Source organism: Camelus dromedarius, chromosome X (assembly GCF_036321535.1).
Source record: "Camelus dromedarius isolate mCamDro1 chromosome X, mCamDro1.pat, whole genome shotgun sequence".
Taxonomy (NCBI): domain Eukaryota; kingdom Metazoa; phylum Chordata; class Mammalia; order Artiodactyla; family Camelidae; genus Camelus; species Camelus dromedarius.
The window spans coordinates 80,859,085-80,878,452 of NC_087472.1; the positions used below are offsets into that span (position 1 = coordinate 80,859,085).

At 38.3% G+C, this 19,368-nt stretch overlaps 1 protein-coding gene across 1 annotated transcript in view; it reads left to right on the plus strand.

The window, feature by feature from the left end:
• The window catches only part of MAOB (monoamine oxidase B), an 89,894-nt gene that overhangs the window by 23,085 nt on the left and 47,441 nt on the right, over nt 1–19,368 (plus strand). The window contains exons 2-3 of the mRNA XM_031445400.2: nt 13,344–13,438; nt 14,382–14,519. Of these exons, the coding sequence (XP_031301260.1) occupies nt 13,344–13,438; nt 14,382–14,519 (233 nt within the window). The remainder of the gene's footprint in view (nt 1–13,343; nt 13,439–14,381; nt 14,520–19,368) is intronic.

Genomic DNA, 19,368 nt, shown 5'->3' on the forward strand with positions numbered 1-19,368 from the left:
TTCATGCATACAAAGTACTACCAGTGGCAAGTAATCCAGGAAAAATCAAATAGACGGTGTGATGGAGCAGAATCGGGGAATACCTCCTCCTCAGAGTTGAGGTATAAGCTGAGATCTGAGATGCTGAACATGTCAATATCAGGGCAAAGAGCACTACAGGAGATGGGAACCATTGATGGAAAGCCCCGAGGGTGGAAACAACTTTGATGTGTACAAGGAACAGAAAGAAAATCAATATAGCTGGAGTGGGATGAGCAAAGGGTAGTAAGGCAAGATATGTAAGCAAGAATGAGTCCATATAGGGCCCTGTAAGTTAAGTAATGAGGTAAGATCACCTCTTTGCAATGTAAGTCATTGGATGATTTGAAACAGGGAAATGTCATGAATTTGAGTTTGCTTTAGAAGATGTTCTATCCTCTGTAGATTGGAAACTTAGAGAAGCGAGAGTGGAAGCAGTTGCCAGGCTATTATAATAGTCCAAAGGAAGATGATATCATTTTAGACCAAGGTAGTAGTAATATGGGTGCTAAGAAATGGTTGTATTCAGGTAGAGTTGACTTACTGACGTACTGATTGGAGGGTGGAGTGGCCAGGGGGATAAAGAACTAAGGACAGTTCCAGGATTTTGGCCTGAGCAACTGGATGAAGTGTAGTACCATTGCTGAGATGGAAGAGACTGCAGAAGAACTGGTTTGGGGGAGGGGACTCAAGACCTCTGTTTGGGAGATGTTAAGGTTGAGATGATTATTAAATAGCTGAAGGCACAATTAAGTAGGAAATTTATATATAAAGCTTGAAGCTTCAAGTCTGTAGGATTGAGCGAGATAACCCAGGAATGATTTAAAAAAAAAGAGAGAGAGATCTAATAAGTGAATCCTGAAGCTCTCCAACATTTAGAGGCTGGGAAGAGGACAAAGATTCAGCAAAGTAATGTGAGAAGGAGCAGAGAATCCCAAGGAAGTATGTGGCCCAGAAACAAAGTGAAGACAGTGGGTCAAGGAAGACAAGACCAAAAGCTGTTAAGTGGACAAGTAATTTCAGGACAAAGACTTGACCACTGGGTTTGTAATCTGAAAACCTGAGCAGTCTAGATTGAGTGGTAGGAATGAAAGGCTGACTGAAGTGAAGTGGACAATAGAAGCAACATGTGAAGATAACTCTTTGAAGTCAAGGATTCAGAGGGGAGGGGTTGTAGCTAAAACCAGAGCAGGTTTGTGTGCTGATGAGAGTGATCCAGGAGAGAGGGAGAAATTGATGATGCAGGAGAGAAAGCACATGATTAGAGGGTCAAAGCCTTGGTGGTGGGCTAGGATCCAAAGAGAGTGGAAAGGATTGGCTTCTTTAAAGAAACCACTTCACTTAAAGCACAAGCGGAGGTATATAAGTGGATTTATTATGGAAAGGTGAATGAGTTTTTACATTTTCTCAATAAAAAATGAAGCAGAGTCATCAGATGAAGAGGGCTGGGGGAGCGGGGGTGGTGTCATGTAAGAAGTTTTAGAAGGAAATATCCGAAATAGCCACCTGGGACAGTGGGAAATTACACGCTAAGGGTCAAAAAATACTGTTCATTTAATTGCATGATGGTATCTGTCAAATACAATCATCTTAATGTTAGAAAAGAGGTATTAAAATATTCTTTCTGATGATGATTAGTCAAAAGATATTGCTTAGATTGCGCCAAGTCCATGATAAAAGTGTTATCAACAGAGACAAAAATTGCTTTACCTCTTCTCTGCTATGGCCAGTGGGCGTTCGTCCAATCCATGATACAGTTTATCCATTTGTCTTGTTATAGGTTAAAAAGAAGGTGGTTTAAGACCCAGTCATTTTTCGTGGGATGCACAGTTTGAAGAAATAGTAAAACCTGAGAGGTTATGCCAGTGTTGTAAGACGTGGAGGTATAGCGAAATCATCTACATGGAATCCAAGGATGATGCTGTTAAAAGCCTTCAATTGCCACTAAGTATTTGTAGGGAGATGGAAGTAAAGGAGAAGGAGGCATGATTAATTCCCAAGCCCAGCCTGCTGATCACTGGATAGCAACAGCAGGCCCAATATATGCAAGTAATTTCGCACACATAATCTTTGTATCAACTCTGCCTGCAAGCTACATCCCTGTTTTTCAAACTTGAATTAGAAGGAGTTCAGAAGTTCCTTGCTCAAGATGCCACAGTGCCTAAGAGGCCAAGTGGGATTGGAACCTAATTCTTCCAATTTCAAAGCCAAATACTTTCTAAGATGTTGAATTCATTCTCTGAATAGATATTTGTTGGGTATATACCATGCAACAGGCATCGTTCTCAGAACCTTGTATATTTTGGCTCAGTTTCTTTTCACAATTACTGGATAAGGTAGGGGGTAAATATTTCTATTCATTTACAGGCCAGGGATTTAGGATTTAAAGAAGGGGATTAATTTAATCACCTAGTCAATGGTAGACCCTGAATATGAGAGAGATCTGATCTTCTGGAAAGATTAACATTGCCTTTTTGAAGTAATACAAAGCCAATTCAACACAAGGAATTAATTAAGACAATTGGATTGGTAAGGACTGGGGCCCACCGCTCGGCATGAAATCTAGATATTTTGGCTAAAAGCACCTAAATTTGTTTTTGATTTGGGGTAACTGAGTAGATGTCTTCAAGTGAACGGGGAAACTGGATCCCAGCCACAGACACCTCTGAAATAATTTGTCCAGACAGCAATAGATACTTCATTTTTCTGTAGATCTTTGCACTAGTGTTCATTTTGTGTGACAGGCCCTCTTCTGATACTGACCTGATCCTTTTTTATTTTATTTTTTTTGAGAGTATAATTTTCCCTAAAAAGAATTGAACTTAATGAACATACAAGGAATTTCATCTGAGTCCCACTTGAGGCCTTGTTTTGGCTTTCCGGAAGCCTTTTATCAAACCACAAGCTGGGTTTTAGCCAGACATGGAGAGCTTTCAACCTATCTCTAAACTGTTGGTATGGAATAACAAGAAAAACCTCTTTCCAAAAATAATTTGACTGAAAAGTTTAAAATTATAAAACTCTCAAAATATTCTTGGGGATTTAGTTACAAACTCTGCCGAAGCCTACTTTCTCTTGGCTCAAATGTGTCCTAATTCTTATTGTAAGTGATCTAATAAGGGGTAAAGTATTCATTGCTATGGAAGCCCCAACTTGGGGCTCCTAACACACCTTGGTGGAGGGGGGTTGGTTAGGGCAAATTGTCTAGAGCTTGAGCTGTATTTTGGGGAATGAGATGGAATTCAGTGACATCTTCCCCGCAGAACAAAGGCCAGGAAACACTAAACAGCGTGGGATGTGACAAGAACCATTGTGGGAAGGGTTTCAACATGGCTGAAGTATAAGGTACAAGATGGGGAGCAGGAGGATAAGGCTAGAAAAGTTGGCAGGGGTGAAGTCATGTTTGATCTTGTAGGGCATTAAGATGGGAGAAGAGACTGGGAAAAACTCAATGATGAACTCTAGGTTTTAGACATGAGCTCCCGGTCTGATGACTGGGCTCAAGTTATGAGTCAGAAAACAACCTGGGAAAATGGATAGGATTTGATCATTCATTTGTTTCAGGTTTGTCAATTATCTCTATGTTGTAAATATGCTGAAAACTAGGGATTTCCTTCCTGGTTTGATAAAGAGCCCTGCTTTGGAACAGGAAGAGGCGCCGTCTTTGAAGGCATGCAAAGTGCTGATGAATCAGTGAGGACCCAGGAAAATGGTGCCCTCTGCTGAAGCCACATCCCTATCAATAAGATGAGTGGCTTAGAGCAGAGGTTCTAAACTAGTGGCCCCTGGGCCTTCTGTAGCAGTGCTTGTCTTCAAAGAAGAACAAAGAGGGAAACTTCCAGTTTCTTTTTTTTGGTAGAACGCTGTCTTTTTCCTTCTTGTTTCATCATTTTTCACTTTTCTGTAACTTGGCTGAACTAAGTACACTTCCAGCCTCCCTAGGAAGCTCCCTTTCCACATACATTACAATCACCCTCTTCCCACCCCTTGGTGCCTCTCCTATTAGGCTTTTTTCTCTTCAAGAAGCAAGTCATGCTTGGATATCAACTCCTTGATAATGTTCAGCTGAAGGACAATGATGTGGTCGAGAATGTTTGAATTGTAGGGAAAAAGAGAGGAGGGTTTTTTTTTTGAGGAATGTTCTGTGACCAACCCACCACCAACTGTAGCCACATTGACCAAACGGACCAGTTGCTTTAGGCAGTATTTCCCAAAATATGTAAGGAAACATTCCTGCCCTTGAAAAACATCACTTCTATTTGACACAACATTGTCAAATGACTATAACTCAATAAACAAATGTTAAAAAAATTTTTTAAATCACTTCCATCCCCTCTTCCAATAAGATATAGAGACTAAGAAATTATGTGAATAATATATATAATATCTCCTGATGGAGGTATGCAGTAAGTTAATTAAGGACTCTGAAAGTCCAGCTGGATAGAAACCTGTTTAACTTTTTGTATGTGTGTGTTTATTTTTATTTTATTTTACAGCAGCTCGGTAGTGTATTACTAAACCACCATTCCTTACAGAAAATGTCAGCAACCATTTGAACATTTGTACTTGAACAATGTTTCATTCATCTTTAAGCTGGGCAAATCTTAAGTATTTTGCAATTTAAAATATTATATAACCTAAGAAAATCCACCTTTTTCAAATTTCAAATAACCATCTTCGTAATTTAGATTTTACAGCCAACTTTTAAAAAATTGAGATATAATTGACATACAACATTATTTTAGTCTCAAGTGCACAACATAAAGATTCAATATTTGCATATACCATGAAATGATCACTACAATGTGTCTAGTTAACATCCATCATGACACAATTACAAAGATTTTTTTTCTTGTGATGAGAACTTGTAAGAGCTACTTTCTTAGCAACTTTCAAATATACCATACAGTATTAGTAACTATAGTCACCATGCTGCACATTACATCCCCATGACTTATTTTATAACTGAAAGTTTGTACCTTTTGACCACCTGGTTTAACTTTTTTCCCAGAATTTTCTTATTATGAAAAAGGTCAAGGAATTTTACAGTCAACACTCATATAGTGACCAACTAGATTCTACACTTAACATGTTTGCTGTATTTGCTTTATTCTGTAATTATCCATCTATCCATCCTTCTCTTTATCTGTCAAACCCTCTTACTATTTTTTGATACATTTCAAAGTAAGTCACAGACATCAGGACCTTTTGCCTCTAATTACTTTAGCACACTTATCCTCAACCAGCTTTGTTCGAATCCATATTTCCTTGTCCCACAAAAGCACAAAAATCCCATGTTTTTGATTAACACCTATTGATGTCACTCAAATTTCATGCTCCACAGGGCAGACTAAAGCTAATCCTATGGGGTTATGAAAACATCACCTATGTAATGAAATCTCAGATTATTTAAAATTGTTATCCTGTCTCATGTAGATTAAACACCGAATGGAAGGGGGCAAAGTTAATCATCTCATTTTACAGATGGGGAAAGTGAAGCCCAGAAAGGTGAGGGCTCTTGTCCAAGATCATACAACCTATTAGGCCTATTAGGCATAGAGCTTTCCTGCAGAATGACAATGTTCTGCCTTGTCCTTGAACGAGGCCATTTTCCTGTCACTGTAGTCCTTGCACACCGCTGACTGCTATGGTCTTTGGCTCACAAGGGTGTTTCAGGAGCAAAAGTAAAGTTCCTGGGCCAGTTTCTAAGCTAGACTCCCAAATGACTGTTTTTGGAACTTCATTTCTTCCAGTTACTTGTTCCATCTTATCCAGATTTCTTTTGCTTGGCAATGCCCATGTTTTATTCTGTTCTTCTAGAATTCCAAATTAATCATCTCCTTTTTGGTGAAAGGAGATGTTTAAATGAAGAAGTATTCAAAGGATGCTACAGCAGGTCTCTGACCCTCTTCCGGCCATCTGTAACACCCAGCCCTTTCAGAGACTCAAATCTAGGGAGTGGATGAAGCCATGGGGGAAGTGGTATTGCTCCAATTTTATATTCTACCTTAAAGATGCTTGTGATTCTAAAAATCATGTTGGGAAACTCGAGGAGGGCTACTGTCACAGCAATGAGCTATGTCATCCTTCAACCACGTGATGGATAGTCAAGGAAACTATGGTGGCATCATCTGGATACTTTCAATACTTAAAAAATAGTATTCTTCAAGGAGTCTGTGTTCATTTATTTATACATATTCCATTGAATTTGCAAAAGGATTTGAGGCAGGTGAATTAAAAGATTCGTTTTCTATAACAGTTTTTAAAATAAAGAATACAACACCCAAATTTGAGAAAGACAAAGCTGTAATTTCTGGGTTTGCATCCTTTTATTTGTGGGAGACCACGATGAGGTAAGGCGAAAAGAAATCTTGTCTACTACAATTACAATACACAAAAGATAACCCACACCTTTCACACAACAAAGGAAGACAAGAGCTTAGATATGAAACAAGACTCATTATACTGCTGACATTTTAAGAAAATGCAATAATTTACATAGACAGCATGATGAAACAATTTTTATGGTTTTAGACATATTCTGAAAGGCCTTGGAAGGCAATCTCATTCTAGTTTCTTAAAAGCAGCCGCATCTGGAGAAAAGTTTCTATGGCAACGCGGGAAAGCTTGTTTTTTTTTTTTTTTTCCTCCTTTTCAGGAGCATAAATCATCTCCTGGCTTGAGGCTTCAGTAAAGGTCTCCTTTATCTTAGAAGCTATTGCCATTTGGTTTTGCGTTCCCTATTTTGACTGTCTCAGAGAAAACCGAACAAAGGGCTTCTAAGAAAACTTGGAGTCTTTTTCATATTTGGGGGCAAGATGTGAATAACGTAATTTTAGACTTTGCTTCTCAGTGATCAAAATGATGGTACAGGGGGAGGGTATAGCTCAGTGGTAGAGCGCATGCCTAGCATGCAGGAGGTCCTGGATTCAATCCCCAGTACCACCATGAAATAAATTAATTAATTAACCTAATTACCTCCCCCTACTCAAAAAAAAATGAGGGTACACATTAGTATGTTTGGTTTATATCATGTATTGTTTCAAATCTCCAAAAAGTTGTGACTGATGGGTTCTCAGGAAAGAAAAACCAATCTGTACTTAAGGAGGAGGACCTGTCTGGCCAAAGCACCTCTTAATGACTAGTTTAGTGGAGCAGTTAGAAGGCTCTGCGATGCTCCAGCTGCCTTCAGATCTGCCTGTAAATGATTTGGTCACCGGGTTTGGAGCACTGACAGGCTCCAGGTAGTTCTTTTTTTTTTTTATCAATACATTCTTTCCAAGAAAGCTAATAACGAGATACTCTCATTTTAAAGCACGACATGCCTTGAGAATTTTGTTTAAACCATATTGGCCTTTGTATGTTATAGGAAGTGATGTGACTAATGAAAAACACAGAGGACACAGAAACAGAGCTGGGTTTTAGACCTAGCTCTGCCATCGCTAGTTGTATAACACTGGGCAAATCCTTGAGCCTCCATTTTCTAATCTAAAAAATAGGAATAACACTTTGAGCCTCAAAGGCTTACTGTTAAGGGCTGAACATGTGTGAATATTGGAGACTGCTGTGCTGTACACATATAAAGTAGATATTATTATTGGTTGGTTGTCTTTCTTTCTAGCTCTTTTTCTTTGAAAAAGTCAAGGGTATCCTTTACCATTTCCAGTGTGACCGGAAGAAGTCAGTTTCAGTGTCTGTAAATATTTTAGTTTCTTATACTGTGTTAAATATACTCAGTTTATACAGATGCCATTGCAGGCATTTATTTATTTCTTGACCAAGTAATTAAATGTCATCTTTGTTGAAGGATATTAAATGAATCCGTCCAACAAACGTGTTAAGTGCCAACGGTGTACTAGCATCGGGGAGACAAAGAATAAATAATTAAATTCTTATCATTCAGGAAATAAGTTTCCTGAGTTTCAAGGCCACAACATAAACTGTTCACACTGATGCAGTGAAAGAGGAGATGCAGGCCAGCTCACCCTCTGCCAGCCAAGCGCGATGTGAGCTGCAGTCATCTGAAGAAAGGATGCCTTTTTGAAATTTACTTGCCATGAGTGTGTGCCTTCTTGTAATTTACACAAAGAAGACATGGAATGTGTCAGCAGAGGCCCTGATGCTTGTACAGTTCGTGATATTCTCTGGAAGGCTTTCAGTGTTTCACCGTTTAGCATGAGGAAGGCTGCTGGCCATGTTTGTTACTTGGAGTCAGAGTGTCTGGATTTGAATACTGGCTCTGTCATTTGCTAGCTGTGTGACCTTGGGTACATTACTTGGCCTCTCTGTGCTTGCCACTTGCCACAACTGCCCACTTCATAGAGTTGTTAGGAGGATAAGTAAATTCTTACTTGTAAAACACTTAGAATAGAAGCTGGCATATAGCCTGTGCTCAAAATGTTAGCTGTTTTTAGTAATATTATTACCTGCCTCTCCATTCTGTGTTGAAGAGTTCAAAAATTAATATCTGAATTCTGCCTACAAATGCTGCTTTCCTGTAATGAATTTAATCACATGTTGGGGATATTTTTCTTCTTACCCCAGATCCTTTGTATGTGTGTGTGTATGTGTGTGTGTTTGTGTTAAATAGCTAAAAGGCATTCTCTTTAGAGGCATCAAAGAATTCCAGTTCTTTGATCAAAGGCCACTTGATTGTTTCTAGAATTTTCTCTTAAAACCATTGCTTTGTCAGAAGTGACAGAGGTGATGAGAGCTATTTGCATATTTTTTGGCTTTTATCCTTCCTGGGAGGATGCTTGAAGGGTTTACCAGGGTTCTAAGGTTAGAGATGCTTTGAGGTACAGTGAAATTTTTTGGTCAGTTTTGGTTAACATGATACTTTTTTTTTTTTTTTTGGTAACTTTAAACTAAGAAAAAGTCCTTATGTAGTATTGAAGTACTGATGTTTCATACTGTTTTCAAAACGATTAACTTTGCATTTTAAAATGCTGGAAAAGTTCTGTTAAATATCAGATTTTGATCTGAAGGACATGAGACAGATTGACAAGGCAAAGGACGAGGCAGATGGGGATTTTGATTTTTCCCTTTTATCCAAGTCCTTTCTCCTCCACTGTTCCTAAGACACTGAGAAGAGGCCCCCTCATTACCTGCACTATGTGCTTTTCAGTCTCCTACTGCATCTAACTCTCGGGCCATTTTCCGTGGCACGAAACTGGAAGCATTGACTGTTAATAATGGTACAAACCACTGATTTCTAGGGACTTAAAATAATTTGAGTATCTAATCCAAATTGAAGTATCCAAGTAATTGAGACAGCCATCACTTTGATGAGACATTTTCCAAGTGAACCATCTGGGAAGAGAGATGCAATATTTTAATCATTTCACGCATGAGGCTTTATAGTCTACCATTAGTCAGGTGTACCACACTGGGTTTATTCATCCAAGGGAGACTCCCTGAGCCAAAATACTATGAGTCCTGCACCATTTAGAGACAACAAATAAGATGATCTTATCAGGGTCCTGTCGGGGACCGATAGGGGCTGCTTCTGAAAGTGCCAAATGATCATCTGTTTGTGAAATATTACTTGGTCCTGTGTGTTAAACTCAAGTTTAATTCACTTTTTAAAAGTACAAATGGATTCTCACCTTGCTCCTAAACTGGTTGCAAAAGTTAAATATCTGTTTAAGAGAAAAACTGATATTTTAAGATTCTTATATTTAAATGGAGAGCAGAATGCTTTAAGACGCTTTGCATCAATCAGTGTATAGTTACTGATTTTTTAAATTTTTCCTTTTGGATCCAAGGGTGGTGGCTGAGAGTTCAGGTTTGGTGCCAAACTCTAACCCTGCCATTTAGTAATTGTGTAATCTTCAGCAAGTCAGGGAATGTCTCTAAGGCTTCCTTTTTTTTTTTTTCTTTTTAAATGAGGATAATAGTACTTCTCAGCACTGGGGTGAAGATCAGATGAGCTTTGTGTATAAAACGCTTCTTCTTCACACAGAGCAAAGCAATGCTCAATGCTTTATGATGGTGACTGTTAATACTGTGGATATTTTCATTCTTTCTTTCTTTTTCACTGTTATTGTGTTGTGTCAGTAAATGATTGCCTAAGTGTTTCAACAGTGTTGATTTCATCATCTAGTGTTTTTAGAGCAAATGTAATTCTGCTACTTTGTGGGGTTGTTTTTTTTTTTTGCAATAGTGTTTCATTATAAAATTCTCAGACTTCCTGGAGAATGCACCATCTCTCATATTTTTGTTCTATGGCAAAATGTGTTAGTAGTTCCAAACGCCTGACATAAACATGAACTCTTGAGAAATCACCCTGTCCTAAGCCGGGGCAGCTTTGTGTACTTCATTGTTTGCTTACTCTTAATTAATCAAACCATTAGTCCTTTTGCCAGTCATCACTGAGGAATCCCTTAAGGGCTATTTCTTAACAGTCTTAATCACCTCCAGACCCAGACTCCAATTCTTCAGTTTCTTTGGTGCCCTAAAATGCCCTCCTCCAAATTGCAGTGTCTTCCTTAAGGCACGGATACTTGGGTCAATTACTTTTCAAGTCAATTTTGTCAGTTGATTCCAACAAACATTTTAAATACCCCTCACACGAACACTAGTGAGACAAATCGTGAGGTATTTCCAATAATACAGTCTCGTATTGCCTTCTTTAAAGATATTTTTGTAATTTCTATTTATGCCTTTTTAAGGCACATGGGCATAGAGAACTCTATTCAATGGTTTGATAAGACCCTGGCTTGTTTTAATAAAAGTCTGTGTTTAGCATCAGATGCTAGGGGGAAACTGCACTTACTCAAAGACAGTACCTTCTGTGGAATATAAAATGCTAGTGTGTATGAGTGATGTTGTGTTTCGCTCATAGCCCTTTTGTTTGAGCCTCAACACGCTCAGCAGGTCTGTTTGAATTCCCTGATGACAGCTGTTACTATGGCTGCATGTTATTTCATATATCATTTGTTGAACTGATGCTTGAAAAGGGAAATTGCATTAAATTGTATGCAATTTTGAATCTAAATAGGAATTTTTTTTTCCTTATAGAGGTAAAATTAGGAAAGTGGAGTTAAAAATCCAAGCCCTGTATTTGTGAATTAGGATTGTGCAATGCTTGTGTGCAATGCCTGTGCACACTGTGCGGGGAGCTGTGGACTTTGGGACCATCACCTCACTACCAACTGGAAGTCCCAGCCTTGCCCCCAAGGACAGGGATCAGAAGATGGATTCACTCAAAAGATGAAAGGGCAAATTTGCCTCTTTAATATTTTAAATATTTTATTTATTCTTATTTATTATCATATTATTTTATTATTTTTTGGCAGAGGGGGAGGTAATTTTATTTATTTATTTATTTATTTATTTATTTATTTATTTATTTATTTATCTTTTTTTTAACTTTTTTTTATTGAGTTAGTCATTTTACACTGTTGTATCAAATTCCAGTGTAGAGCACAATTTTTCAGTTATACATGAACATACATATATTCATTGTCACATTTTTTTCCCTGTGAACCACCATAATATCCTGTATATATTTTCCTGTGCTATACAGTACAATCTTGTTTATCTATTCTCAGACTGGGATTTCAAAATTTGTAGATACTGACAGGCATATGCAGAATAGATAAACTAGATTTATTTATTTTTAATGGAGGTCCTGGGGATTGAACCCAGGACCTCATGTATGCTAAGCATGTGCTCTACCACTGAGCTAAACCTTCCCCCCAAAATCAGCCTTTTTAAAAAAAAAAGTGGGCATCTTCTTTTAGGATAGCTCATAGAGGGGAATACAAGCCTCGCCTTTTCATTATGGCTTTTACAATGCACTCATATTTTATGTTCCACAGACTCTTATCAAACCTTGAGGTACAAGTGTGTTTTAAAAACACGTTGATCTAAACAGAGTGAAAAATATCTTTTGAAAGGTAATTTCTCCCTGAAGCAAAAATTGAGAGATGCGATCTATGAAAAGGATGGCTCTGAGGCATCTGAAAACAGTACTCACAGTGGCTATGGATACCAACACTGGAGTGAAACTGCCTGGCTTTGCCGTTGGCTCATTACGTGACCTTGGACACCTCTTCCCACTTCAGTTTCCTCAGCCATGAAATAGAAAGATCAATAAGGCCTTTTTTATCGGGTTGCTGTGAGAATTCATTGAATTCACATATTAAAATACTTAGGACAGTGTCTCAAATGCAGTGAGCACATATGAATAGTAGCTATTTTGATAGGAATCTTTGTTTTCACACTAGTGGTATCTATATCTAAAAGTCCCAGAACTATTATTTTTAAAAGACAAGATAGAATTTGTTTCATTTATCAGTAAGGCACAGCATCTTGGCATTTCCTTGATTTTGTTTGGTCTCATAAAGCAAATGAGTAAGGTATTGGGAACTGAGCAAATTCAGGTCATCGTGGGAAGAGCACCAGAGTTCTCTTGTCTGAGAAAATGCTTGCTAAACTCTGGAAGTCAAAAATGCAGAATTTTAAGGTCTGTGATGTCAAAAACTACACCCAGGATATACTTACACCAAAAACTACATATTGGAACTCTACACTAAGCTTTATACTTTATCAAAACTCATTGAACTCATTGGGTAAAGTTTATTGCATATAAGTGTACTTCAGTAAAAAATTTTTTAAAGTTAAATTCATGGTGGTGAGAATACATTAGGCATTCAATAACTGTTTTGACTACATTACCAATGGAATGAATGAATGAATGAATGAATGGAGTCATTTCATCCTTCAGTGATGAAGTATTCAGGCAATCAAGACAATTAAGTGGGCTGAATTTTATGTCCTTGGTTTTGAAACTTTACATCGACTTCCAAAAATTCAGTTTTAACAGTAAATCTTAGATCCTTTCACGTGTTTTGAAGGCTCACTCCACCCCCCACCCCCCCGATTTACCGGATTTTCGGATTTGCCTTGAGAATGAAGTCAACGGCTCCATTTGGTCCTGTGCCTTCTGGGGCTTATCTGTATCTCTTTTGGGTTGCCTTGTACTTTCTCTCGCGTTGTCAGACACAGTCATGCAATCTAGTCCTTAAAGACAGACATTTTGATACAGTGACCAAAGATGTTTTTAAGATTTGAGACATTTCCCAAAAAATGAAATCCCTTCTATTCTTTCTAGAAATAGAAGTTGGTTTCCTAGACTTGGAATCTGGGCCTCTCTTGAGAACCCTTAACCACTGTCAGTTAAAACAAGTAGAGCAGAACGATAAAGCAAATATGTGAGCCAATGTGGACTTTTTCTCATTGGCTGTTACCATGAGGAGCTGATCTGGAGTCTCCTGTAAAGTGCTTGATTCTGATTGCTTCTTGTATTTTTCTCCCAGGTATGGCCGCAGCCAAACTTCTGCACGACTGTGGCCTGAATGTGATTGTTCTGGAAGCCCAGGACCGCGTGGGAGGCAGGACTTACACCATCAGGGTAAGACTTGTTAAGGATGGGTTGGAGAAACGTGCCACTGAAGCTGAGTTTCTTTTTTTCTTTCTGGAAGTCTTGCGCTTCATTTGACTCTTTTTAAGAGAGTGAAAATTACTCTGGAGCATTCTCCCCAGCGTCTCTCTCAATTTTCAACTTATCTTCCTTTTCAACTTATCCTCCCGTCCCTTTTCTCTTCTCACATCATGACACTTGGCATTTGCCCAATAAATTATGGCACCAGTAAATAAGTGTTTGGAATCTATTAGTGAATAAAATGAAGATTGCTCTTGTGAAACTTATGTTCTCTTTCTTTTGCAGGATGAGTAATACAATAAACAAACAATTAGGCATCCAATTATGCTTAGACACGTTCAAACATAGGGAGTTTTTCTAGTCACTCTTTTTCAAAGATTGATGCTTAGGCATTGCAAGTGAACCAATTCATACCCATATGGAAACCTTTCTGTTGAACCTAAGAACAATTTCAAAGGTTTGATTACGGCCAAATATTTCCTAATGCCGTCTTTCAAGGGTCTGGATTAGCAAACTGCATAAGAAGTGATTATTTCGTCTCTTGTTTTTCCTCTAGCATTAGGTCCCTCAAAATCAGCCTGAAATACTAAGTAAAGAGAAATTCATCAACAATTCATAGCTTACAAATCCAAGGCACTAAAACCCAAATCATGTCGTGGTATGTATTGAGAAGCATGGGGTTCAGAAGTCTCTTGTCTATTTCAAGTTTAGTCAGTTTTGTTTTAAATTAAGGAATAATTCAGTAACTGTTAAGTCACATGAATGAAGTAAAGTTGAGAATAGAATCCAATTTTCCAAGGATACACCTCTTTAACCTGTGAAATGCCAATTTGCATATTTCAGGGCTGTCTTTTTTATCTTAGGAATAACATTTTTACAAATATTTATTTTTATTTTTCCCATGGAAAAACAGAACCAAAAAGTTAAATATGTGGACCTTGGAGGATCTTATGTTGGGCCAACTCAGAATCGTATCTTAAGATTATCCAAGGAGCTAGGATTGGAGACCTACAAAGTGAATGAAGTAGAGCGCCTGATTCATCATGTAAAGGTAAGCCTGGACCAGCCTTTTAAGGATTTGAAGACTTCTCTATGGATCTTTGCACATATGAATTCCAGATCCTTCCCTCAGTCTCCTTTATCCCTGAATGATGCATATATGTTTTATAAGTATATTTCAACCATTCTGAGAATCTTTTTTTTTTTAATTTCAACCATTCTGAGAATATTTTTTTTTACTGTTATCAAAGAATAATTCCAGACCTATTTGGGGAGGTTATTGATGAGGTGGTATTGCCCATCTGGTAAAACATTTAACAAAACCAATAGAAAAAAAATGTGATTGATTTATTAAATAGCTCTATTAAAATAACTGGGTCTCTTTCAAGTGATATAAAAATTTGTGTATAGTTTTTCAAATGCTGCCCTAGACTTCACATTATAAAGGGTGTTTGCAATATATCTACTATAATATTTTGAAACTTTGTCATTAAGTCCTATATATCAGCTAAACTCACTCTTTTTTAGAGAAACATAAAAGTAGCTCAAGTCTCAAATTCCACTTTTCATGGAGAAGCTCCATTGGAAATCTCTGGGTCTGGAAATCTCTGGGTCTCCCATTCCCATGATCCTTTGTGGCCATGGTTCTTGCTTCTATGACCCCTGTGCTCATTCACAGTTCATGGCCTGTGACTCTCATCTTCCCTTTGTTCTGTGTCAACATGAGTTCAAATTCACCTCTTTGTCTTGATTTTCTTCAGACCACCCCAAGCATCTGTGTTCAGCGGACTTGACTGAAGTTTTGAGCATCAGGAGGGGGCTTAATTGCAGAAACATAAACAGCTTAGAATTCAATATTGGTCATTCTAATAAGCTCTTAAAACAGTATGCCCCTGGGGATTTCTGATGGGCCACATTCCTCTGTGGATTCCAGTTTTCCACCATGTTTCTGCCATCAGACTCCTGATCCTTGTTTTCCCAGCACTGTTGTCTTGGTCCAAAATGTCACCGGTGTTCTCTGACAAGCAAAGAGTCACCCACCTTGGGCCCCACTCTGAAGTCCCACAGAAGAACTGGCAGAGGTTTTGAATTTCAGCCTTTCCTCTCTCTTCCTCACTGAAAGTGATCAGTCTAGAGACCTGTTCCTCCCTGGAAGAAATCATCCCGTTAGGAGACAGAAGAAACTAGCAACAGTCAGTTTCAATTTACATAACAATGTTGACACCTGTATATTATTTGTGAGTGATAATATCAAGAAAGACAAAGAATAGATTGTACATTATGAATCATTTAATAAGACAGGAAATAAATATCTATCTAATTTGGCATAATGAGGCTCACATTCATATATACATGTTTTGGTTGACCTTCAGATTTTGTTTTATGAGCACTTGCACATTGCTTCCATATGTGTCTAGCGGGATAAGACACACACAAATTAGAAATGAAAATGTAACATGGTGATGGTGTGATTTATTGAACATCAGTCAGTGGCAGTGAACATCCTTCATCAGCTTTCTTGCTTTTAAATGTAGAGCATCTTGACCTATTTCTCCTGTCTTCCTTGTCCTACCATTTAAGACTTGGAGAGACTGACTTCCCAGAACACTAGGATCTCTTTTAGGTTTCTCCAGACAAAGGAGATGACTAAGAGATTATATTCACTTTTCTGTCTACGTGTGTGCAGAGTTTCTTGGCAGTCAGGAGCTATGTTCAGGACACTCTGTTTTTCTGGTAATCTTATGGCTCCCTTTAAGTTCCTTGTTTGAAAGAGGCTGGTCACAGTCATCAATCGTGGAAACGATGCTATACTTGAATTTTTCAGAGTGATGGCCAAATGTACTCCTTTCTTAGACTATTTTAAATAATCCACGTGCAGCTAAGAAAATATAAGCAATGAAGCAGTATCTCTGACTTGATACAGAATAAATACATATGCCAATATTGCTCTTTATCAAAATAAATGTTATCGCTGTTTAATTATTAGAAAAATTAAACATGTTTACTGTAAAAAGTATAATATGAAAATGTGGGTAGAGAAAAACAAGTTAAAAAAATAAAAACACTCCAATAATCCTATCTAGAGAAAATCACCCTAAATATTCTTTTGGAACATAGATTTTCATATTCCTGTATTGCTATTTTCTGACCTCTGCTGGAGGAAATGAGAAATATCAGTACACTTTAACATACTGTATACCTATGCATATGTGCATATGTTTAATATGCTTACTTACTCTCCAATTAATTCTCGTACTGAGACAGTTGAAGCGCCAATGAGGTTTATGAAACAAAGATGTTTCCAAAGGCGGTTTCCAGAGATGCTAATTTGACCTCCTTGTGGTCATATCCAGTGAAGAGCTACATGTTAATAAATATCAATAAACAGTATAAAGCTAAGAAGTCTTCCCCAAACTAAATATTTACTTATTCTCCACTATCATCACCGCCGTATCTTTGCTCAGATGTCATTTTTCTTATTTTTAACCTGTAAAAAGCATATCAGATAGCTCCATCCATTTTTCTGGAATTGACAAGAACTCTGACATTCGATCTCTTACAACATGCCAAAGAATGTAGTCCAGAAATGTGCCTCCTTAGTCATGGTAGGCAGTACTTCGGGCATTTGGACATGACTCTCGATTGCCTATTTCAGTAACTACTATTTCCAAGTGCAAACTACAGCTCATGCAAATATACTGGATATTTGTGCCTTGTTTCGTCAGCAAACCTGCATGTATTTCTTAACCCAAAGCCTGAGAACATCAAGATATCGAGTGTACTACTTACTATCTTGCCAGATCCTGCTAATCAAATCAACCTGCTCCAGGACTCTGGTTCTTTTTTTTTTTTTTTTTTTTTTAATTCCTTACATGGTCGTTAAAGGAGGGCAGAATGTTATGTGCAGCCTTCATACCATTAAGCTAAGGAATTTGGATATGAGGCTTGGAATTGAAACTGGTGAAATGGGGTTACTCACAAGAGGGGGGAGGGCACAGCAAATGATGGGCTAGCTATCCACAGGAAGGGTGTCTTTCCCAAGAAATGAGGACTCCCAGTATCACCAGTTCCCTGAGAGTTCTAGGAGAAATGGTCTATTGACAGATGGGGTATGAGTGTGCCAGCCCCATACCAAGCATCCGTAACCCCTGGTGTCCTGTGATGTGCAGGGCCTTTTGCTGTCTGCCTCTGATCTGTCGGAAATATTTCTAATCTCCCTAGGGGGCATTCATTTTTAGTGCCACAGGAGATCTATCTTATGTGGTTTTCCAAAACCTTATTCGTGAATAAAAGATGTGGTACCAAGATAAATTGGGATTTAATCATCAGTGGGAAAAGTGATCGCTTCAGCTCAAATCTGCATAATTTAGGTGTATTTCCACACTTCTCAAAGCAGCAATGTGGTCCTTTGTGCTTAACAATTATTGTTAAACATCTACTAAAGTTTTTCATGTTTTACAAATAGTCATGCTGATTTCTGCTAGTCGAGTTTAAAAGGTGGCTGTTTGCGTGCCTGGGAAGTGACCTGGAAAAAAAATGGTTCCCTTTTAGGGACTATCTCATAATTTAAAAGACAAAAAGTAATAATTTGTTAAGGAATCTTGCTCTATTCTGACTTATGCCTATTCCTCCTTCATCTCATGTGAGTGTGTGTGTGTGTGTGCGTGTGTGTGTCTGTTAGCGTGCACACATCTCTGTGGTTATTCTGATGTTATTTTTTGTTCTTTTGGATTCTTACCTTGAAGGAGTCAGAGAACATTCTTAAGCGTAGTACAATTCAGGCTATCGGCAAATTAAGTTCCTCTGTCTCAGAAGCTCTTATAAGTCTGAAATTTGGAAACTAGATTCTAGTCAAAATATGCATGAAACTGCTTTAGGCCCAAAGGCTGAACTGTTAAAGAGTTGGGTGAATGTAAAGATGGAGCGTGACAAACTTAAGAGCCCAACTGTGCACTGATAATCATTTCCAAACTTCAGCTATCTGGAGAAATGGAGGAAAAAAGATGCTCTGGTCTTAGTGTGTTTCCCAGAGGGCAGAAGTCAAGCTGACTGTCAAAGTCCCTCTTGCGTTGTATGTGGTCAACCCTAATGCTTGAAGAGGTACATGAATGAGGCACCATCTCTCAAATATACTGCCCACCTGTTACTGCTGTTGTTCAGACAGCCTCATGGGGGAGGTACCATGTGGCACAGCCCTTCGGTTTGCTGAGAACTCTAAAAGCCAGTGAAAAATACAGGACAAAAAAGCACACAAAGGCAGAGAGCTGAGAGTAGATCTCTATTGACAAGAACAGTTGAGCGAACTTCTTGGAAGCGATTGCAAGGCTAAACTGCCTCTCAGCGTGGGGAAACAGCAAAAGAATTAGAGGTGAAATGTTGAAAACTAAAATATTCATATGTTAATTGCATTTGCAAACAGAAACGGTCCTATGGTGCAGGACCTCGGCATGTCCCAGAAATCAGGAGACAAGGAGCGTCCAGTCTTCTTTAGGCTGTTAGTATCCCCTTTTCCATGCCTCTACCTCCGATCCGATTAATCCAGAGGAGCTTGGATCAAAGTCTAGGCAGCACTTGCTTGTCTCATGGTGACAGGAGTCTCTAGGAACGGTTAGATAATCAACTCTTGTATTTCACCCAGGAATAGTTGTCCATTTCACATGAACTTCATACATGCCACACAGAGCTCACTGGCTCTGAGAGTCTTCCCTAGCTGGGATGGACTTTATGAACCTCTTCCACTCCCACCCCCACTCCATTTCATGTCTTAATTATTGGAAACAAATATGTCTTGTATTCATGGGAGATTTTTTTTCCCCCCCAAAAAAATTGCAGAATAGTAATGTCCTCTTCAGCAAGTAAAACCCACTTGTCTAGTGATCATTCTGAACCTTATGCTAAGT